The 24,511-nt window shown below is 38.0% G+C and overlaps 1 protein-coding gene across 1 annotated transcript in view; it reads left to right on the forward strand.

The window, feature by feature from the left end:
• Window positions 1-24,511, forward strand: part of MLIP (muscular LMNA interacting protein) — a 98,554-nt gene that overhangs the window by 32,524 nt on the left and 41,519 nt on the right. Inside the window, exons 3-5 of the mRNA XM_050709488.1 lie at window positions 19,184-19,223; window positions 21,113-21,271; window positions 23,337-23,702. Coding sequence (XP_050565445.1) covers window positions 19,184-19,223; window positions 21,113-21,271; window positions 23,337-23,702 — 565 coding nt within the window. The remainder of the gene's footprint in view (window positions 1-19,183; window positions 19,224-21,112; window positions 21,272-23,336; window positions 23,703-24,511) is intronic.

Below are 24,511 nucleotides of genomic sequence, written 5' to 3' on the forward strand. Positions count from 1 at the left end.
GTAATATGCATATATATTTAACATTAACACATATAAACATGAAATTAATTCTGTTTGGAGATAACGGGTAGATAGATCCCTGAGAATGTTTCCTTTGTATCACTGGTATTCTGTATCATGAGGTACGAGCTTGACTGGCTGTCATCAAAATCTTCACTTCCACAACATGCGGGGAAATATAATTGTTTTTGCAGTCTTGTATACAGTAAGCTCAAGGGCTCTCAGTGTATTTTATTGCAGTTGCAGTTGACTGATGGAGATTAACTTTATGCTAATCAGTGTAAATGTAAAACTTGGTTTTAGGTGGTACTTAGTAAAGACTAACTGATGCAATTTGTTGATAAAAATAAGTTTTTTATTTGTTTGTTTGTTTTTCATGGTTAAGAAGCCATGTTGGAATCTGAAAAATGAATACATTACTTCTGACAACTTGTAATACTTATGGTGTTCTTCCAGCCACCACAAGACATGCTGCTTCTGATTTTGGAAGACATGGAGAAAATATCTTGTAAGCTGACTCCATGTAAACTCTTTAAAGCATCAAATTCTTGAGGTAATGATATTCTTAACACCTTATCAGTGGTGATTCTTCAAATATTTTAGCACCTGTCTGTAAGCTTTGCTCAGGTGTCTTACTTAAGGAAATGGATATACATGTGAAAACAAAACAAAACAAACAGTTGTTTTCTGGAGACTCATGTAAAGAGCCAGATATAATGTGTATTGTACAATCAGATCCAAATGCAGCACCATAATAATGTCTAGCTCTGTTTGCAGTGTACTCCTCTGCCTCTTGATTTGGGAGGATGCTGCTCAGTATTTGACTAGGTTTCCATTAGAAAATACCATCATATTAATTTCATAGCTAAATGAAAATTAGTATGGAAGTAGAGAAAAATCCTATGACAAAACACAGCCCAAGTCCACCCTATGTTTTATTTTCTCATGAAAGAGAACAGGAACAATAGGTTTCCATTTGGCCTTGCCTAAACAATTTCATTGAATTACTTTGGCCAAAATCAGAAGACAAGTTATTTCTTAACTGAAATCAACAGCAAAAATCACAGAAGTACCTGTGGTCCCAGCATTTCCATCCCACCTCTCCCAACCTCAATCATTCACCAATTTCAGCAGATACATTGCTACGTCAGCACCCTTCCATCCAAATGACACAAAAACATGGAGGTTTGTGACCATGATGTGAGCATCTGTTACCACTACTGTAGGCAATGTTTGTTGGAACTCATTTAAATACAGATGAGGAACATAGGAGTACTTCCAAGTTAGAGATTTAGGGACTACCTTTCCTGAAGATGACACTTAAAATCCATTGGCACTCATATTAGCTCTTTAAGTGATATTTCTATTTTCATTTTATGAAAGCTTTTGCAGCTGAAAAAGAGTAGTTAGGCTAGACTGATGGTACTAAAGGCCTTTTTTGGGTATCTTCTTTTGATAATGAAAGATTAAACGTTCTTTAACTCATAAAAACATCCCTGGCAGCAAATCTGTAAAATTATTTCAAGGTCTTGTATAAATAATCAAATATTTCTATTACATTCCAATTACCATATTAATAGGTGCTATATGTGGTGTTACAAAGCTGAGATTTTTTTTTTTTAATATAAAAATTATTTGAAAGTCCAACTTCAATCATTGCCAGTCTTTTATGATATCTATGTTTGGAGGAACCTTAGCTTCCTTGTAATGCTTGAAGATTTTTTATTATTATTGTTTATTCATCACCTTCTTAACTTAGATAGCTTCAGTATATCAACTTTCTATAGCAGACCACATTGATTAGTGTGTTTTAAAACATTTGACATAAGATGTATTTGGCAGAGAGAGTCGGGTAGCATATGCAGTGCATTATCACTATACATTTCAGCCGTTGACAGTGACAGAAGTAAACTGACATTAATGCATGTTTGATAAGTGATACTGCTATTACCAGTGTCACTTTTATCATCAACTGCTCAAAACATTGACCTGTGATTCTTGATTTGATGTTATTAATAAATTTGGTATGCGTTAACATACTTATCACATTGAATTCTTCATGACATTTTCCTTGACAGTAATATGATTATTGCATATTGCTTCAGTTCACTTGTTAGTATTGCCCTTAACATCTCCTTCAGAAGGCAATAATCTTTTTTTTTTTTTTTAACCATAGACGTGCTCAGTATTTATTGGTTTGAATATGAAATGCCTCAAAGGTAAAATTTTCTTATGAGATACTGTCATACAATTAATTTCATTGGCAATTGAAGATGTTGCAATCAGATTCAACATCATTCAAGGCTTTTTCCTCTTTCAAAGAGAACAAATCAATTTTGAATGTTTCCATCAGAATTAAATACCTGTAAAGTATTTTTGCTGTTGTTGAAACTGGATTTGTGGTATTACTTATGTGATGGCTGATGTATCTTTAAAATGTGCTGATCAAATGATCACTATTTAAAGTTGGTTAGGAGATGCTAACTTCCAGAAGTGAAACCTGGTATCAAAATAGTAGGCAGATTTAACAGAGATGTTTTGGAGAAAACACTGCAAACTGTATGACACCACAAACTACAGGAATTCGGAGTGAATGTGACTGGCATGGACTCTGAATGGATAGTGCGACTCTGAGCTGTCAGGATTTCATTTGTTGCACAAATCCATGATGACCTACAACTCTAAGTCTCACTGAAATTGATTTGGACATCGATTTTTAACTTACCTTCAACATGTGGCTACTACAGAAATATGAAGTAAGCAAGGGATTTTCTCAGGAGCAGAAATGATCAAGGGCAAGAGACTTGAAGAGAAAAGATTTTCTGTGAGATCTGAGAGTTGGCTACTGGGATTTGTGAGTCATTTGGGGGTGGAAATGCAAGGCTCTTAGTTCAGTGTTGCTTACACAGGGGTCACTTGGGTCCATCTGCAGCAGTCACCCAGGAATGTTATCACCCCAAAGCCATGATAGGGAGCTGCCTGAGGGACCCATCAGGAAAAGCCAGCTTTAGAAAAGAGCCTAAATCCTGCTGGCCCTTAAAAGCAGTAAGCATATGATGCAGGGCTATGGGGAAGCAGGTCGCCTTGTTTAGCATTCTCAGCTGTGACTCTTTCCAAATTTAGGCCTCCAAACTAGATATCAGTTTCCTACAAGAATGATCCTATAAAGACTGCTATGCTGGATAAGCCAGGGTCCTGTCTTGTCCAGTCTTGTGTCTCAGGCAGTGCCTGAGAGCTGATGCCTAGAGAACAGTATGAGAACATGGCAAATGCTGTGAATTGAACTCAGATCTCTTAATTTGCAGAAGAATTACAATACCTTATAACCGTGGGCACAGAGTATGTGAGGGAGTTCCTCCTAATGAAAGTCTTTCATGTCATTTAAATAATTCAATACACACTGGGCTGGAGCGAATATGAGACAGAATTTGCTATCTATTGTCCAGGACACATGTTCAGAATTTGGGATAAGCAGTATCTAGTCCTGCTCCAGTTATGAACTCACACGTTATGTAAAGCAGGATCAGTGTGACAGAGTAAACTGTATCATTCACCCTCATATGGCACATAAGGGAATGCTTAAGGGAATTCATATGGCAAGCAACGAAGTCCATTACCCAAACAGAAACGAGGACATGGCTTGATGGTGCAAGTGACAGGTGGTCATGGAGGTTGCACAGAAGCGCGCTGAGCACCCCAGGATGTGGCAGAGAGCCCAGGCTGTGCTTGGGCTGTAACTACTCCAGCCTGAGCATCCCACCTCTTTATACGGTTCCTTTAGTGCAGGTCTGAAAACAAGTCTTCTAATCTTCCAGGAGACTTTATCTAGAAGACCATTTTGTTTCAAGAGGAAGAAATCTCCTTCATTCACTGTCCTGGTATTCACTACCAATACAAAGATTAGCAGACATCAGATGGAACCCATAGGTTGCAGGTTCAAACCAAAAGGGTTCCTCTTTGCAGAGCATGTTGGTGTACTGGGAACTTTGTACCATGAGGCTCTGTAGATGCTAAAAGCCTACCGAGGCTTAAAAATGATGAAGCATGTGCCTGGAAGAAAAACCCACCCATGACTATAACTCAGGGAGATGTCACCTGTAATGGAAATGTTTTTGGAAATGGTTCCAGAACCCTCCCCCCCCAAAAAAAATATATTGTGACAAGAATTGGAAGAAATATTCCAGGTCACACAGAAGAGGAATTTAGTGTTAGTTTCCTGTCCTCCAGGTGAGGACTTAACCACCTGCTGGCCGGTATAAAAGCTTACACATGGTTTCACTTCCCTCAGGCTCATGGCTTTAGGAGTGTTGCTTAGTGGTGGTCCCACAGGTACTTGAGAAATCCGCTGGGCTATCTGTGATTACACTCCTGTCTGAGGGCAAAGACACAGGCACCTCACGTGCACAGCAATTCGTAGAGAGAGAATTTACCTGCTTACACATTTAGGTGATGGATGTAAACAGATCACAGCAGTTCCTGCGTTTGTGGACCTAAATTACCCTTTTCATTCCCATGTTTTGCTGACCTTAGCTGCTTCTGAAGTGCCCTAGACATTATGTATTTACATTGACGCTTTTGTAGAATTTCTATCTATTTGTAAAATGAATTCACCTGTACTACTGAATTCCTGCTAAATTTGGTTTAGTTTTTATTTTACCATTTTTTGTTTGTTTCTACATGTTCTTATTATAGGCCTTTTCTTTTTTTTTTTTTTTTTTCTTGAATGATTCAATTTTCCTCAGAATTCTCTGCTTTTAATGATAGTATTAGGGTATCCTTCATTCTGAGAAGAATTTAGTTGAATGTTTGAAAATCTTTTACATTGATGGCAAGAACTACCAGCAAACTGATATTTGGTGGCTTTTTCATGCACCCTTTTTTGCTGTTACATAAGTAAATTACTTTCATTGTTGTATCTTGAAAAAATTGGTTTACTTTTGGATACTCTCCTGAAATGTTGTACTTTTTTATTTTTTTTATTTTAGATTTAATTTTTTCAAAAATCACATAGTTATTTTATTGTGGAAAAAATGATGTCTGTGCATTAAACCAGCACAAATTAGGCTCCCATAAGATCTGTTTGATAACTTGGCTTGTAGATATGGTACTGGTGCTGCTAATGTGTGAACTCAATCTGAATAGAAACAAAAAAAAAAACAACCATGAAGCCTTACCAGAGGGTTTGTCTTGTCCACCAGTCACCATCAGGAGTACAGTGTAAAAATATTCTTACCCAGAATATTCTTTCTAAGGCACATTTGTATACTAGTTGTTTTAAAGTGATGACAACAAAAAAAAATCTGAATATATTAGAAGTGATGAAGAAGTGATTAGGAAAGAATTTGATGCTAAGAGATCTTGCAAAGAGTCTCTCATGTTTCAGGCTTGCTTAGGCAGATATGAAAGGTCACAAGACTGCAAGTATTCAATTAATACATTCAAACAAGTTATCCCTTTTTAGAAGGGATGCGTTCTCACACTGCACAGAGAAGAAGTAAAGGTAGACTACTTAAACAAACCCCATTTTTTTTCTTTTTTTTTTTTTTTTTTGGCAGCTGCAGATGCCCAACAGCTCATTAGTTCACTATCTGTACCTCAGCTGAGAGATAAAAACTTTTTAAAATAGACTCACAATCACGTGAACATGCTCTGATAAGCAGAGTTTGGATGAGAAAAACAACTTCTGAAGTGTGCACTTAGGTAGCTATGAGGGTTGAAACAAGCTGATCATTTAGAATTTGATCTTTTGATGTGAACAGGCGTATTTCTTATGGCACTGTGCCCTTAACTAGTCTCATGAAATGAAGTATATTTTTCAAGTAGGCAGGTGCAAAGATATCACAGCACATTGTATCTTTGCTTTTGTGTGATCTCAGAAACTTTATAAAAATTGACTCAAGATCTAATTTTTTCCTAGGTAATCGTAAAAACTTTGGAGTTTCATGTGAGCAAAATCTAATTTGCTTTAATGGGACAAATACACAGTCTGCTGACATAGCTGTTTGCAAAAGCAGTTCCCAAATTCCTGACACTTTACCTCCACCCACATAGCATTCTCCCATCTTTCATTTTACATACATGCGCACACAAACACTCTTTCTACAGAAAGCATGTCAAAAGCCTCTTCATCCTGAGTGCTCTGATGAATGTTTGAGGTTCTAGTGGAAGTGTAATGAATAGGAAATAGCTTGTGTCCTATGTAGCAGACAAGAAGCTCTGAAGCAGGCATGATTTTGTTCTTTGTTCCAGAAATCCTCAGTGTAAGCACTTTTGCTGTTGACCAGAACTGCTATGGGCCAATGCAGCCTTAAATCTTTTGTTGACTTATCACTAGTAAGAAGCCAAAGAAAAATGCCTAGCAATTACTTCAATCTATCTGTGACCGTGCTCTTTCCTGAAATGTTTGGATTTGCAAGAAGGAGAGAGGCCTATGAAAACCCTCTTCACTTAGAGGGTGGTGAGGCACTAGAACAGGTTGCCCAGAGAGGTTGTGGATGCCCCATCCCTGGAGGTGTTCAAGGCCAGGCTGGATAGGGCTTTGGGCAACCTGGTCTGGTGGGAGGTGTCCCTGCTCATGGCAGGAGGGGTTGGAACTGGGTGATCTTTAAGGTCCGTTCCGACCCAGGCCATTCTGTGATTCTATGATGATGAACCCCTCAGGACAGACACCTCACCTGCAGTCTTCTGGCTTGTTTGTGAACTTCAGGTGATGCTGTGGGTCGCAGCTGCTCTCTGATAAAAGGCAGGTGCCGATGAGTGTTCCAGAGCAAAAGGTGTCCTCTACAAATCTACCTGAAGCTCCGTGGTTGCCCATCAAATAGACATCCTCCACCCTAGTCCTCAGCTTTAGGATTTTTGTGCTGATTGCTTGCCCTGGCTCTGGGAGGTCATATCACCACCATTACATTCAATGAGTAGGTTTCACATTTCTGGCTAGGAAAAAACTTTTTCTGAAAGAAAGTTTCAATCTTTGGCAGTTTGTTCTGTGATGCTAATCGATGATGACATCTTTCTCAAAGCTTGTGCTGAAAATAGCGTCTAAGAGAGAGACAGCTGAAAATAGTTAATTACCTGGTAGGTGGGGCTTCCCTTAGTACTGTAGGAAACTTGGAGTAAGTTTCCATCTTGGTCTTCAAAGAGAGACATATTCAAAACTGTTCTGTCCATCCTTCTCAGCGTTTCCACTAGTCAGTCCCTCCTGGATTCAAGGAACCTTCCAGATTAAAAGTGACTAAAAGCAAATATGTTCTGTTAAAAGATTTTGTTCAAGCAAACTGACTTATGTGGAAGAAAATACTTAAATGAAAAATTCCTGGTCCACTTCAGAACTGCAAAGGAGATGAGATTTCCTATGTATAATGGCAATACAGAGTCAGCTGAGGCAATACTACATGCAACAAGCACAGTGTTTGGCTTCTTCTACTGAAATTAAAGGCAACATTTTAAATGAATGTAATGTTACCAGCTACCAGTATATCTGGTAATTTCCTTCAAGGATCTTTTCTGGGAAGCAGAGAAAAAATAAGTACTTAGTACAAGAGGGCTTTTGAGCCACTTTCAAAGATAACTTGTTTCATTTCCTTAACTTTCCAACTTTTTTTCTCACTGCCAACTTCTGGCTAGTTAACAAACAAGACCTAATAGTCAGGGCAGATGCAAAATCAGAGACTGGAGCTGTAAGACATGTACCACATGAGGTAACTGCCTTTTTGATAGACTGCATTTGTCAATAATACATTTCCTTTAAAAGTTAGAGAAAGGGCATTTCAGAGAAGAGGACTGATCCTGCAAGCACACGTGCTTTGTGTTTTTCTGGAGTGGCTGATCTCTTCCATTGACCTGCAGCCTCTGCTGCAATAAATAAATACCTTAGCTGGGTGATGTTTGAAAGACTGAGCTTCTAATCACTTTTTTTTTTTTTCTTTCTTTTTTTTTTTTTTCCCCCGATGAAACAGCCTTAACCAGAAGGAAAATGAAAAGACAGAATTTGACAGAAATAATACACTGACAACCTTTTCTTAAATGCATATATAGATATATGTATAAGAAATATATATGTAGAAAATAACCTGAACCTTTAGTAAAAAGCATGCATAACTACAGTTACATTGGATTGCAGTGGGACTTACAGTGCTAAGGTTTTTAAACTTTATTTTTTTAGTTTGAACCTGGATATGCTTCTATATTTGTAAACCTCTGAAACTGTTCACAAAGCACTGATTATGAAGCTTTTAGATTGCGCATTGGCTTGTGCATACAGATGTGAAAACATTGTTTAAAAATGCTTATGATTTCTTAATATTATTCACAGGAGTTATGTAGTCTCTGGGATAAAGTATGCTAACAAGTTATTTGCTGAAATGTAAGAAGGAGAGTTTTATTAAGTCCAAATCTGTTTATAACCTGTAAATCTTCCAACTTGTCAAAACATTGGGTGAGAAAGTAATACATGAGCTATAGGGTCTTTGTTGTAGAATTTAAATGAAGAATCTATATCTGATGTCTTATTTAAGGATCCCTGTTAGTAGAAATCAAAACTTCAAATAATATCTCAAAACAACAAATGGATAACTGAAACACTTCAAGTTTTTTAACTTTTAAATTAACTTCCTCATTTATATAATTTGAATTGCAATATTCATTTCCCTCTGAAATGCAGTTTTCAGGACATGGATGAAAAATAGAAAGCAATCTCTGTTGGTAACAAACTGTGCATATATAATATTATTTTCCAGCACATTTGAAGTTGACTCTAAGTTGAGTCTGTTGCATTGAATCAAACTCTTGTGAGCATGCTGATAAATGTTACTTCTCTATTACTAGTAATGACAGAAATAACATTTAGTTGGCATCCAAGATATATTTATGTCCTTTTCAAAGCTAAGACCACATTGAGAAGTCACATCCATTTCCACTCAGATCTTAGGTAAAATTTGACTTATTTCAAGTAACGCTCAGCAAAGAACTGTCCAAAGTGATAAAAATAAAAATCAGCATGTCATCTGAAGCTTTGCAGGACTTTCCTCAATCCAGGCATTTTAGAATATAGCAGTCAGCAAGCAACATTCTCCTTGGATCTGCCAGCTCTGCCCTTAGGAGACTGCAGAGTCACCCATCTGAGACAAAAGGAACAGAGGTCTTTTTCAGATGCTACAATAGAATATAAAACTTACAATTTGAAGCATGGGGCATGTGTCTTTACTTTTAGCCTAATCAAAAACATGGTATAAGATAACCAAGACTTAACAACACTTAAACAATATCAAAACGCTAAACTGCCGGACAAGAGGAGAAAGAAAACATCCCATGTCACTTATGTTAATTATGTCTGCTAATGGTAACAGCTTGAAGGTAACCACTTTTCTGTGGTGATGAAGGTAGTTTAAGGATCTGTGTGGAATATCTCAGGACTGCTGCCAGAATCAGCCTTGGTAGTACTGAGTGTATTTTCAGGTATTATAGAAAACATGGATTTTGATATGCTTTAAAGTGATTGAAATGTTAAATCTCCCAAAATGCAGTTCTGGCTATAAACTAACTCAATTGCTTCTTTAATCTAAAGCTATGATTATTATCTTCGTGTCTTCCTTTGATTGCTTAGAGTGGAGGTGCAACATGAAGTACAAATGTGTAGGAATGAATCTATTGAATCTACACTCTGTCACTACACGAAAAAGTTTTATATTACATCACCACCTGTATTCTTGTGCTACATGCTTCTGAAGAAAATATTGCTGGGAAGTAAAAGACAATGTACAGACTTATGTTCATTAAAATTAAATCACCTGCCATTTTTGAAATGCAATGATCTTTTTGATTAGTTCATAGTGTCTATCGAGACATTCTTATTTATATGTTTTCATCTGAAAATCTAAAGTATATTTTGGAAGATAACATTGACAAGGTTTTGCTCAAATCTGGGAGACTCTCCATTAGAAGCCTGGCATCAGTAGCATACTTTCAAGCCCAACACCTGGATACACTGTTTTCCTCACCTTTCTCAAGGTCTGCTTCAGATGTTGCAAACTCTACCAGTGATAACTTAAAGGTAATTTGCAAACTGGAAATAGAAAAGACAGTGTCCAAGAAGCCTAGCTGAGTTATAAAGACAAATAGAGGAAGGAAAATGTCATTGGTCAGATGTGTTGGCCAGATGTGTTAATAAATGCTGTAATACAAGATGAGTTAGTTGACACTGGAATATAAGGCCAAGAACATAAGGCTAGACAGAAGGAAAACCTGATTATGAAAGTAAACAGCATCATTTATCTCTCTGTTCTGGCAGGAATATGACTTACAGGGCAAAATCAGAACTTTACTTTAGGTAAAGATAGCAATCTGCTTGGGATCGTCCTAGCTGTGAACGGCTTCTTGGCTGGACTCCTATAGGAACCTTGATAGATGCCATATTTTATCCCTGGGCAAGAAAACCAAACAAGCAAAAGGTCTTCTAAGTTAAGGCTAGCACATGTTAATTAGGCATATTTTCATCACCAGAAGTAGTCAAATAGTGTAAGGTGGATGTAACATATTTGTGAACACTTGGTGAAGACTGAAGTTGTGGTTAGCCATGGATTGCTAGAACATTTTAGAGCAGATGAGGTTGCAGGCACTGCAGGGCTGCCCAGGAAGCCTGAGGCAGACCAGGGCATAGAAATCAGTTCTCAACCTGCCTGGATTTGTTGGCTGAAGAAATTATGCTTGTTCTTGGTACAAAATGTACATTCTGCTGTAGAGAATCTACATTCTTTTTCCTACACTCTAAAATATCTGAGGAATGGTGCATGACTATTCAGCTGAGTGATTATGCCAGTGTACAAAACTCAAAATATTTTTTCTTAGTGAAACAAAGTCAAGTTTGTAAAATGACAACCCTTCACACAAGCTCTTTTGTTGGAAAAAATATAAAAATAAACTGACTTAATTGGAACAAGTGTAGCTATTCTTCCAAATAGATAAAGTCAGATGAAAATGACCCTGGTGCTGTTAAACATGCAGTATTCTTGATATCTGGGAAACCTGAAGTTAAATGTTTAAAGACAGCTGCTTTTTAATGATTAGCACTGAAAAGAAAAGAAAATCTAAGTATACCATCCTCTTCTGTGAATGTGTGGAAGAAGCAAGCAGCCATTCAGCTTTACCTTCTTACATGTTTGTAGCTGAGTGCCTGAATAATAATGCTTTGTAGCCAGCATTCTTCTGGGCCCACACAGGCCTACTCAGAAAATAGCTGGTTAAAAGGACCTCTGAAAATCGCTACTGAGAAGAAGAAAATATGAGCTCTTCTTCAGTTTTGTCACACACATTTCTTCACTGCTTTTTGAAGTTCCTTTTTTATTTTTCTCCAAGCTGTGTTATGGACAGCAGACTGGGGAAGGAGACAGTCAAATTACCAGCCCAGTGAGTTTTATTAATGAAGGACAGGTAAGAATGCTAGTAGATAGGCTCATGGTGATTGTGATTGTTAAATTGCTTGCACAGGTGACTGAGAGGGTGGTGTGGCTTCTGACATAAAACCTGTTGCTGATTATACATGATGAAATAATCATTTTTTTAATGATCAAAATACCAACTGCCTCCACCTATGATTGGTTAAAAGTTTAAAAAGAAAATTTAGTGTCTGAAGATTTCCAAAATATGCTGTGTATCCTTAACCTACCATCAGTGAGAACACTTCTGTTTGGTTCCCTATGGAAAGGAGCTGAGGCATCTGGGCTAACTGGTATTATAAAGCTTTCACTGGTGCCTACTGGAATGAGAGCAGGTAAACTAGAAGTCCTCAGTCTGGTCATATAAGAGTGGATTAAGACTAAGGTTTTAATTTGCACTTTATGAAGTCTATGAAAACATCACTTTTAAAATTTAAATTATCTTTTTATGTTAATTTTATTTTTTATTTTTATTTTTTAAACCTTTTTTCTGATTGATAAAAATCTGACAAATCCAGGTGCTGGATAGCTTTGTGGATCTGGAAAATCATATTTAAGAGTATGTCACGATCAATCACTGAGAAGATTAAAATGTGAAAGCCGTACTATTCTCTTGTCATTGATATACAGATGCCAGATGTATTTCCTTTGAAAATTTAATCTCTATAGCTCTACATGTTTTCTTATATCCTTTGGATCCCTGCTCCAAAAATGTAGCACCTTAGCAAAAGGAATGCCTAGACACAAGATACTGTGGTTTGGGAAGGGATCTATTGAAAATGTCATGCTTCAGAGGTTTAAAATAAACGAAAATGAAAGTTTAGTAATAATGGCAGAGTCTGAACACAGGAGACAACTTGATAGAATCTGTGTTGCCAAGAGCAAATCGCATCAACCTTTTCTTTTCCCCTGTCAGATCAATTACCTTTAAATGAAAAGTTACCTTCCAATTAAACCCAACTTGGTCAAAACTTTTTAACCCTCAAAAAACCTTTACAGTTTGCAGATTTCAAAAATGAAAAAATATATATTTTTAACGAACCTGAAAAAGCTATCCAAAAATTAGACATAATTCTACTATTGTTTAGCTAGTAGACAGAAGTAATAGAGAGGAAAAGGAAACTTTTGGTGAAGAAAAGCTCCAGATGAAGCTGGATGTTTGCATTTGGGGGTGGCAGACAATGACAGGAGCTGTTAATCTCAGGCAGAGAGAAGAGGCATATCCAAGTCACCCAGAGACAGCTGGTCAAAGTTGGATGATAAGGGTGTTTAGGCTCTGTATTGAAGCATCATGAATAGAACAGTAACTGGAGACTGTCAGTGCTGTTGTGTATGCTGAAATACTGCTAAAGTGGTCTTGCTAAAAGAGATTGGCAGAGAAGCATGGAGAGACCCATCATCCAGCACATCCTCATCAGAGTCCAGGAGGGATTTCACACACAGCTTCTAACTTGGAGCCATTTAAAGCACACCTGCAAAACTTAGCTGTTAAAGGGGGCTCTAGCAGTCCTTCTTCAGCTGTGTTTAAACAAAGCAGGAAAGTAGTTCCTCAAAAATGAGCAGAAACATTACGAAGGTGGAAAATGCTCAGTCTCACCTGTTGTGTCCAAATTACTACCAAGCCTCAAGGGTAGGGTTGAAGACCAGATATCTGGTACAACTTATGTAAAATAGAGAAACACACATAGTGCTGCAAGAGTTTGTAGGCAATCTAATTGAAGCACTAGCAGTCTAATCATAGAGTTATTATGTTGTTAATTCCCTTTTCTGTGACAGGGGGTCAGTATGGAGGAGGCACTTACCACAAGCAATATTTATCAGAATACATTTCTTAGCCCAGTTATTACTGTTAATAGAACGAGGCTGTTTTTATTAACAGCAGGAGGCTGTTCACATGGTGCCTTTACCTGCTCAGCTGTGTCTCTGGTACACTTGCACAGTCGCTCAAGGCTATCTAGCTGGAGACAGAGCTGCAAGGGCAACCCTTTGTACAGGAGCAGATGGTTGTTCTATGCCTTTGGCTTCTGGGTGAGGTCATGAAGTTACTCCAGGTGACCTTTTTTTTTCTTCTGTTGTGTGTATAACCCCTCAGTCTTTGTCCACATAGCATCCCACGGCCTGCTGGGATGAGGTCAAAATTACCCAGCTTGTTCACTGTTGATGTGACAAGTGTGTGCTGGTGGCCTTGGGCAGGCTGGACTATCTCTTGGTATTCTGAATGCATCAGTTTTTGTTCATTCAGCAGGACCACTAATCCCCTGAGCCTGTCATTTTGGGAGGGACTTTCATGCACTAACTTTCATACCTACCATCTCTTCAATCTACTGCCCCCCCCCCCAGTCAGGCCTTTTACATAAATGAACACAAATTCACACATGCACAGGGCTTTTATGTCAATTACTGGTCCAGTTACAGTGATATTCACAGTTAAAGTTCAAGTGATCTAATTAGTACAGGTCTTTACTAACAATGATATAATTAAAACCTACATATGCTAGCGTTCTCCTTTTGTACTTTTTTTTTTTTTCCTTCCTACGTGTTATGACAAATGGTGGGGATTTCTGGTTGTTTACAGGGAGGTGCATGATGTTAATGGTGGAATTTACTTCTTCTGTGCATTTAACCCACTTTGAGTTATTTTTATATGTTTGCTAACATACATGCTATATGTTTATTTTGTCATTTATCTTCATTGGCCAGCAAATGCTGTTATATCCAAACATTACTGTATGTGGTATGTTTTATGATTTCTTTCTTTCTTTCTTTCTTTATTTTTTAAAGCTGGATACTGCTTCCCTGTTTCCTTTTTTACCCTTAATACCAGTACGCAAGGTTTCATTCCTGTAGTGAGCAATAACTTATTATTAATGGTTTATGCTTGTAGCCCTCGGGCCCCTATCCTGTACTTGTGCTTTCAAGGCTTCTGCTATTATCTTGTGCTTGTATTTTTGGAGGGCTCTGTTAAAATCCCCTGTTTTTCTTCAATGGCCTTCAAGCCATCATTTCTGATAACATAACATATCTTTTATTAACACACATATTCTGCTTTTGGAGTCACTCAATAGTTCACTGTACAAAGATAATGGTCCATTAGAAGACACAGGGATCTACAGAGGCACTGATGTGATACTGGGTAGCACCTGCTATCAAAACATTTTGCTTACCATGACATCTCTGGTGTGTTACTGAAGTTGCCCTGCAACATCTCATTGTGAGGACAGCTGCTAAGGTGCTTGTTGTTGGTGGCAGCACCAGATGGGCTCCTCTGGGCTCGATTTTCCCACAGTAGTGGTGGCAGGATGGACAGTGCCCAGCAGTGTGGTGGGGAAACTTCACCACTTGTAGGAGAGGTTCAGTGCTGGCTGAAATCCCTCCAGCCCTCACCTGCTCAGACAGAAATATCTAGGAACTGAAGTGCAGGTGGCTGATGTGTGCTACTGTAAAACTGACATTCCTTGTTAGCATCATCCACCAAGACTGATCTCTCAGCTCTGACAGATACAAGGAGGGATTTGTATCTATTCCCAAAGCTTGATTTGAAAATGGCACCTGCTTTTGGAAGAAGAAAATAAGGGCAATTATGTCATACACATTAATGAGACTGTGCCCAAAGACTTTTTTTGAGGATGACAGCAGCATTCTGGGACTCTCTTGCACAGCTGAAATTGCAAGAAACTCTTACAGGAAATACCATCAATTCAGGATAACTTTAAATTTCTTACTGAATAATTGAGGTGAGAACTTCAACTTTTGTGAATTTATTCACAAAAAGACTGAAAAAGTGAGTTCTGTTGTGCCTTGCTGCTGCTATACCAATGTGACTAAGCAGGCTGCAGACTTTTTGTTGGGTAGGAGAAGTATCATGACATTGTACAAGCACATAAGTGTATCAGTGTGTGTGAATGTCTCTATGTATACACCGGTATGGATACTCTACACACAAAGTCATACACCCTAAGAACTTGTAAGAACCTTTGGTTAGGTGCAGATATTTTTTTTGTCTCTAGAGGCACTGGACTTGGTCTGAAGCCTCCCATATCTCAGTGAGTCTTTTGACTGCTAAGGTTTTTGATAGTCGGTGCACGTGCATGCCAGACAGCACCAGCTTTTTACAATTTTCTTTTGCAATCAGCTTTTAAACTTTTTCAGTCTACTTTTGTCAGTCCCTGAATGCCTTCTATGCAAGACCAGATGGCAAGTCTGGCCATACTATAAAAAACCTGTGCAAAATCAGAGAGACAACATTTCTGGGTCATTTCTGATTGATCCATACAATGAAATGAATGCAGGACAGACAGAAGGGAACAGTGGTAATATGCTGAAAGGGAAGCTGTGTGCAAGCTGGTGTGGGACTGCCTACCTGGAGCTTTGCGCATAGATGAGGGACTAGAACATCTTGAGGTGCTACAACAGAGGTGTTTTTAGCTTGGAAGATGTTGCTTCCTAGCTGTTTTAGGAGACTGGCACAAGTAAGGGCTTTAAGGATGTCAGTGGTACATAAAATATGACTTGGAGATCCAGGTTGCCTTGAGGTCCAATGTCACTAGAGCATTTAATCAAACTGCATTTAATTAAATTAATTAATTGTAACAGGCAAGTTATATTACTCCCCCTTTGCAACAGAGGAAATTAAAGGTTATCTTTACTTACTTTTCACTTTGCTCAGCTGCATCTGTGTAGACCAGTATGAAAGAGTAATTACAGTTGTATAAAGTCTGCCAGGCTGAAAAGCTAATTAAAATTATTACTGAAAAGAAACATTTCAGCTGAATGAACTCTTGCATTGTGAATAATGACAATTTTATACTATTAGTCATTTGCTCTTTCTAGTGTTTTTCATGCATTGATTTTCAAAAGATATTCATCTGCATGTGAGTTTTAGTGTGTGCTGCTGTACTGAGGGAAGCTAAGTGCTTTGTTCAAGGTGATACAATGAGCACGTACGTAGCAGAGCTAGGAAATGGTGTGGGGAACTTCTCGGACCACAGCTGTTGATGGGAATTTTGGCACAAACTTCATCGGGGCTGAAATTTCACCCTGGACTTCTGGAATGGCTTTAGCTTTTCCCCTGAAGTTTCACAGATACGAAGCTGGTGTTCAGATGATCATCTGCTGCTGTTTGTAAAAGGTTTCAGATAAACTGGAGCTCATACTACACAATAATCAGCTAATCTGTACTGGGTTACTCTGATAGATACAGTAAATCAGGATAGAAAAATCTGCTGAAGATTCTTACATGTCATTAACTGATTCATTTATATCAGATTAGCCTTGTTCTCAGTCTACAGGAGAAGACAATATCTGTTCTGTTGTCTGACTTTAGTCTGAACACAGAAAAGGAGTCTAAGAACAGCTTACACAAGACAGACATTTTTGGATGGCCCACCTCCAGGCTGGGCTCACTGCTTTAGCTGTGCCCTGTGTGTGAAAACTATATTTAGCAGGAATTTGGGGCATGTGAATTTGCGCTCCGACCAAAGCAGCACATCAGTCAACATATTTCTATGTCATGTTGCACACATTTAGTTTTTTTTCCTATTATTTATGACTATATTTTCTTTTCTGTCCTTTAAATAAATAAGCCACCTCAAAAGGAAGTACTTGATATTTCAACAGTGAGGTTTTCTCAAGGTATCATTTTATTAGTGAAATGACTTGTATTAACAAATCAGTGGAAGAAGCAGTAATGTGAACCAGCATATTCAATTTCACTTTAGCAATCTGTATTCCAGAAGGAAATCCTGGCAAGCAATCAGTGACAATGGGACCTCAATTTAAATTACAAAATAGGCAGTGTACTGAATGCATATAGCCTAAGAGAGAGAATAAATAGAAGTGTTCATTTGTCTTCATAAGGTACCCAGGACAATAAATATGTGCTCTCCAAGTAAGGACTGTAGATGCTGTGGTAATAAAAGCAATAATTAATATAATTTAATTTACTACCCTGGGCCAGTTGTAAATTGATGGTATTAATTATGTGACAAACCTGTTGACAACGACAAACTGATGACACAGGAAGTCATGGAAATCATTTAAAATAAGTTTCTCCTTTTAAAACTATTTGGCAACATATTATGCAGCTGTCTATAGCCCCCTAATGGATATTCAATAGTTAGTTATATTAAACTCTGTAATTTATACTCTTCAAAGAACTAAGTAACATAAAAGCATGCACTTAAAGCCAAGCAATTATGACATTGTGCATAAAGTTGATTACATAATATAAACCAGAATTCATTAGTATTAACTTGAATACACATTGCAGATGCCACCGTAACTATATTGTTTCAAGTGAATTAGAGCAGCAGGGAATGTATGGCATTGAATTATTTCTGCTGTTATTATTGTGTCTGAAGAAAGGATGATAATCTACAAGATTTCAGAAATATTTTTTTATTTAGAAGTTTCATAAATATATATATTTTTAATTTTATTTCTCTATTATTTACTTCTGCATGTCAGAATAGCTACCAATAGATGTAATTAAATGTTGAAGGTCCGTTGTGTTCATTTCCTTCAGTTCTTCTAGGATAGAGACACCAGCCAGAGAGATACAATAAATTAAATAAGTATATTGAGTATATGAAAAAAGGTGCAAAATTATTTCTTTACCTGAGGAAAAAAAAAAAGTCAACAGCAGCATGTAAGAATTCTTTTTGTCGATTTTTTATTTTTTTCTTCCTTTTTTGGAAGAAATGGAAGAAATAATTGAAAACTAAAGGCCATAGTGCTAAAAGCTATTGAAAATTTTTTAAAAAAGGGAGAAACTTTCTCTCTCTCTCTCTTGTTTGCAGCATTACCAGTTAAAAATATTAAAATTTTGCAATGTAAAAGTATTTTAACTTATTTTTTGAAATCACCAAAATGTAAACAATCACTTAAAAGATATTTTTAAACAAGATTTTTTCTCTTTTGTTTTCCCTGGTGGAAACATTTGGGTTTTCTAACCCGTATTGTGATATTTGCTCATTGCTTGGGTTTCTGTGATGCAACCTAGATTGCATGACCAGTTTTACCTGCTAGGAGTTCCTGTTTTCCACTCCCTATAAGTGAATTTAAAGGGAGTGCATTTCTGCACATTGCCACGCAGTATCTGGCAGTGTAAAACTTTCTAAAATTTCTAAATTTTCTATTTTTTTCTATTTTTTTCTAAAATTTCTAAATTTTCTAAAACTTTCTAAAATTTCTACAAGCAGTAATTCTACTTGTTGGTTTTGCTTTCTAAAGTCCAGAAAAAATAAAATATACTAAGGGAATATAAATACTGTCATATTTTAATGACACTTTTCAGCTGAAAAAATGTTCTAGCTTGCACATCTTTAAATATGTTTTCCAACCTTAGTTTTAGCTTGCAACCCATTTTGATAATGAGTTCCATGATGTGTTTAGGCCAAATACAATGAGGTTTTCTTCATGTATCCTTTAATTTTTCCACCAAAGCAATAACACTGGAACTGCAGGATGAGACATGGTATAGAATTAGGGTCTGGGAATTCTGGAAATGTGCTCACAATATATCGTCATTACTATGCAATGGTTGGGATCTTTGTAACTTGGCTTTTTGTTCACATTTCCTCATTACAAATACAGAGATACAGTACTTGGAGTTTGGCAATGCTAACGCATTTGATTGCAATTTTCTATAGTTCTGTTTGTGTGGGGCTAGTTGTTTGCACACTTTTTTTCTTTCTCTCTTCTTTTCTCTTTCATAAGGAATATTTTGTGCTGATAGGTATTACTCTCTGACACAGGAGTGCTCACAGATACAAAACAGTTGATGTCAAGTATCAAGTAAGAGCATAACAAGAAGACAAGGTAGAGAAGGGAAAATTTTGTAAAGATGGCTGAGGTAGAGTCATTAGCTGCATTTCCTAACTAGAGACGGAAGATGAAAGCACAGCCACATACCTGCAGGAAAGCAAAGGTCATCTCTAGCTAATTTCAGTGGAGATTTAGGTGCTATGAAAGACCTTAACGGGTAGTGTCAGCTGTAGGGTAAACACTAATGCTAATATGATATGTGCTCCTGCCTGGGTACAGGCAAACCTGCCTCTTGAAAAGCACCTTTGGGTGGTTGGATGTGTCCCTTGGCTGCGCTGCAGGGACTGGCTTCTGCTACCTAATGAGTACGTGCTCAAATACTCGTATACTCTGTTGGTTTGTATTAGGAGTAAGGACAAGGCATTTAATGTGCCAGTTATTCTTATTTAAAAATTGTGCCACTGGTTTATGAAGGGCAGTGATCAGGCTTGTATACCGTGGCTGCTGAGAGAAAGACAGAGCCATGTCATTTCTCTCTCATGTAAAATACGAGAGCTCCTGGTGTCGTGGAGCATTTAGCGGTCACTCTTCTGTTACTGATTCAGGCACTCCTGTGCTTGGCCACTTGGATGGAAAGGGGGAAGTGGAAGGGAGGAAAGCAGGAGATCACTCTGTCCCTGAGCCATCGAAGCACACACCTCTAACTGGTGTAAATCTGCAATGTAGCATAACTTACTGGTGTGAGTTTGTAAATACAAAACCCAATTTCAGAACTGACATGGCTGCCATTTACTCAGAGTTTTTCACTTTCAAGCATCAAAACATCTTATTCTTTCCAAATTAGAGGTGGACACATGGAAATTTGTTCTGGATATGGCTCAGAGAACTGGGTTCTCCTAAGCTGTAGATACAACAGCAAATGGTATAAATAACCTGCCTCTGTTTTGCACAAGTCCTCCAGGAGACAGCTGTCCGTGGAAGTAACTAATATTTCCTAATTTAATAAATAAATAAAAAAAAGGAAATACGTGTCTATCATTTTTAACGTTCCAGCCATAAGACTGAGTCATGTGAATGTATTCATAATTCCAATGCATAATTGCATTTACTTATAGATGCAAATTGCAAAGAAGCATAATGAGAACCATAGCTCTCCAATTTGCTTCACTTTAAACAAACAAGCCAAAAAAAAGTGTTAAAGCAATAGTCCTGTTTTTCTGTATGATTCATTATAGTTCAAGGCTCTGCATATTAGGGTTCCTTGAAAAAGCAATTAACTTCTATAGGCTTTGAACCAGAAGTTAAAACAAGACACACACACACACGAAGCTATAAATTCCAGTTGGTGTATGTGGTTAAATGGCCCAAAGAAAATGGGGTGAAATGCTTTCCTTGAAGCAGAATCCATCCCAGGTGTTACTCAGAATTGGCTGTATTTGTATTAAGAAATGTAAACATGTTTTAGTTTCTTCTAGCAGAGCAAAGTTTTTTCTAATTTACTATAAATTATTAAGCAAATACTCTAGGAGTTATATGATGTCCAGATATGGTGTATAATTACTTTGTCATTCTACTAATGTGGAGTTAAACTAAGCAGCCTTGAAATGAATTGAATTTTTTCTGTTTTGGTATGGAAAGTGGAAAGAATAACGAATTATTGAACAATTCTTCTCATGTCTTCTGTGCTACATCACGAGTATAAATAGGATGTTGATGGGTATAATCAAAGCAGTATTTTTCTGTGAAAAAAGACCTTAAACGCATTGAATTAATATAAAACCTATTGACCAGTATAATTAATAATTGACTTGTAAGTTATGTAGATGAAGTAGTTCATGTAATTGCTATGTTATTTCAACTTAGACCAAAATAACCTGGACAAACTGACAAAAATGTTGAACTAATTATGTGTTTTGCAGGCCACTTCTCAAGAATCTGAAACCAAACCATTGACTTTCACATTTGTGCCATCCATCGGCCGACTTCCAACTCATTTTGAGGTTGTAGATGTCTCTAAGTTCCTTGTGACTATTCCAGAGGAGCCAAAAGATCTCAGCAATCAAGAAATTATAAATAAGGTAGAGCTTGTTTGTGTTTATTTTTTCTATTCTTTTAAAGAATATGGAATTTTTTGGCCTGAGCATCCCTGAACTGAAGTTCTTTCCCTTGAAAGGTCTTGGCTTGTGTTTGGTGTTAGTTACCAAGTCTACCAGAGATGCAGAGTTATTGTGCAAGAGATAATTGTTCAACAGCCTATTTTGCTGTTAGCAGAACTTGCTTTGGAAGAAAATCTTTTACCATTTTGATACTCTCCTCTGTCCATCATGCAAAATTGTATTCTTGGCAGAGGAGGGGGAATTCCTTCCAGATCTTCATGAGAGCAAAGGCAGTGTGTGAGGAGTGTTATCACATGGAAATCCACCAAGAGGTGGTCACTAGAGCCTGATTTTAGCAAATGCCAGTGCTGCAGCTTCCAGCTAAGGTGCCAATCCCCTTCATAGCTATGTAGTAATGCATCAGCCGAAGAGAAAACTTGCTTTCTTTGTTTTTAAAGCTTGTCCTCATGATTTTATGTGACAGTGAAACCAACAGCACAACATTTCTGGTTCTCCTGCCGCAGTGTTTGTTATTCCTTTACTGCTTCACAACACTTGCAGCCTCTTATTTTATTCCATGCTGTTTGAAAGGAGAGTGGAATCCTCAAGTTAATTTTAATGCTTTGTGGTGCTTTTGCTCTTGTGTAACAGCTCCTTCCCTGGGACCATCAGTGGAGCTGCAGTTCTTGGTGCTTTTCCACATAGCAAACTTTTCACAAGGGTTCACCGTCCTCTGACCTGACCATGTGCCAGCACTTTCAGAAGCCTCTGTGACTGAAAAGGGGTCAGGTCGGGGCAGAGAATAGGTGTGTTTGAAGACACATGCACTGAAATATCGTCCTCAGGATGTTTAACTCATTAGATATATTTCCAACCGTTCAGTATTGGTTTTGTGATAAGTAGTGCCCCGGGAAATGCAGAATTGAGTACTGCTGACATCTGTCACCCTGTGTTTTAACACTCTGTTAGGCAGAGAAAACTTTCCTGACAAGTGATGCAGTACTGAGACCTTCATAGCGTTGGCTACTCTCTTTTCTAGAACATCTAGAACCTGGACAATGTTTGAAAAAACACATAAAACCAACAACCAACCAACCACAAAATCCCCAACAAAAAAAACAAACAAAAAAACACTAAGGGCCTGAGTTTGAAGGTATCTCCCTGTATGTTCCATTGTATTTCTTTTTAAAGAACTGAGCTCCCAGGACTCCTGGAGCTGTCAATGGAAATTTGTTGTTACTACTTTCCTCAAGCAGAATGCAAATTTGAGCCCCATCTACATGTTTTCTCTTGAGTACACAATATTTCTTTTTCACTTGATTCCTTCTTCAAGACAAACATATTTTGCCATGGCAATTTTAATACTGATTTGGTAATTTGCATGTCATATGCCCAGGTTGCACTACTACTCCTACTCTCATTCAGTGCATACTTGAGAAGTCACATTCTGGAAGTGGAACTATGAACAACAATTGTAGTCTGTGCTGAGATGCTTAAACACACAGTAAAGCTCTCTGACCTCAGATTCTCTGTCTACCCTTTTGAGAGAATGCCTTTGATTGAAGGCCTTTGTTCCTTCATTAACATGTATAGGTTTTGTCCCAGATTTGTCTGCCAGACCCCTCTGAGGAACATTGTCTGCTCCTGTGGATCCTGCAGTCAGGATGCCTTCCCATCGTGTCTGGAGCAGTCAGCTCTGACAGCTCATTCGGCTTGATTGCACCCTCCTTTCAGTTCCCAACCCAGCTGTAGCACCAGGCTCAGGCTGCCATTATACTGCAAGTCCCCTGTTGCTCCCTGAGTTGCAAAGAGGCATCTCCCACAGCATTGGGAGCTGGCTGGGTGTTGGGAAAGCTGGAAGCTCCCTAAGGAGCAGCGTGGTAGCCTGTTTCCGCTTGGATCAAGTCCAAATTCTTCATTCTTTTGCATTCTTTGCAATTTTGGTAGCACAGTGTCAGCCATCATGGCAAGCCAAAATTCCTTCTCATTTTGGAAGACACAAATAAATTGCATCTAACTGGGATCTTTCCCCTTGTATCTCTTGCAGTCTAACATAGTCTCTGATGAGCAGTCCTTAAAGAGCAGTGTCAGGCGAGACCGTGTGCCTGCCATCCATCCAGACAGCACCGAAACGGTTCTCCAGTCCCTGAGGTGTAATCCAAGCAAAGGAAAAATGCAGGAGAACGACCTTTTTAAGGCTGAGTTTATCCTGATTACGGACTCCGGTGATGAAGATGAAGCAGCCGCTACCTCGATCAACATCCAACGGCCTTCCAATGGGTACGGTCCTATCAGCGCCCAGCTGCTGGCTACATCCCACATTTCCCCTGGCACTGAGACAAGGAAGCCTGGTGATGGGCATCTTCCAGGTGCTGGGCTTTTCCACAGCACTGCTGATCAGCAAAAACAGCAGGTAACCTATTTCTTTTTTTTTTTTAAGTTCTTGAGAAAACTGTGGCTTTCTAAATCTTTCACGACATGGACATTGATTCTTTTTGTAAAGAAGCTTGGCCAATTTATTCTTTAATTTGAAGTTTTGTTAGCCATTTCTGTAATGTTTTTATTCTATGGAGTCATTCCTACCCTTCTGACTTAGTGCCTCTCCCTGTAGCACTGGTGCTTAAACAGAGCAGGTAATGCAGATCTATTATTTTTTCCTTTCTTTCCTTTAAGAGCACCTCATCATGACAGCAGGTTAATCAGATGGTGTTAGATTCCTAGCTAGACTAAATTGGCTAAGGTCATTGAAATCAGTGGAGCCTGTAGATCATTTGAATTATTAGCACCTGACTTCCTGGGCCTAATTTTTCCCGGCACCTGCTGCAGCCCTTTATGCTAGAGAAATAGGCTATAGAAGTCCTATTATTCTGATTGTTACTTAGCACTGATTCTGCACAGGTGTAAAGAACTAATGAAGATGAAAGGTCTGTTTTACATTGATCTTCCTAGAGACACATTTATTGATTTATTGAAACTTCAAATCCTCAATGAGAAAGGAAAAAAAAAAGGTCTTAAATATTTCACTTTTAAAATGCATGAATCTGATTTACTGCATGAAAAGTTAATGTATCTCATCTAGAAAAGAGCACTAATAGTTTTTAAAGGTGTATACACAATGGAAAAACTTACCTTTTAGCAAAATAGCAACACCCCTCTCTTGTGGAATAAATTCAGATATTTCCTTTGACCTCAGCTGGGTTTCCAACAGTTGAAAGTGCAATT

The sequence above is a fragment of the Cygnus atratus genome, chromosome 3 (genome assembly GCF_013377495.2).
Source record: "Cygnus atratus isolate AKBS03 ecotype Queensland, Australia chromosome 3, CAtr_DNAZoo_HiC_assembly, whole genome shotgun sequence".
NCBI lineage: Eukaryota > Metazoa > Chordata > Aves > Anseriformes > Anatidae > Cygnus > Cygnus atratus.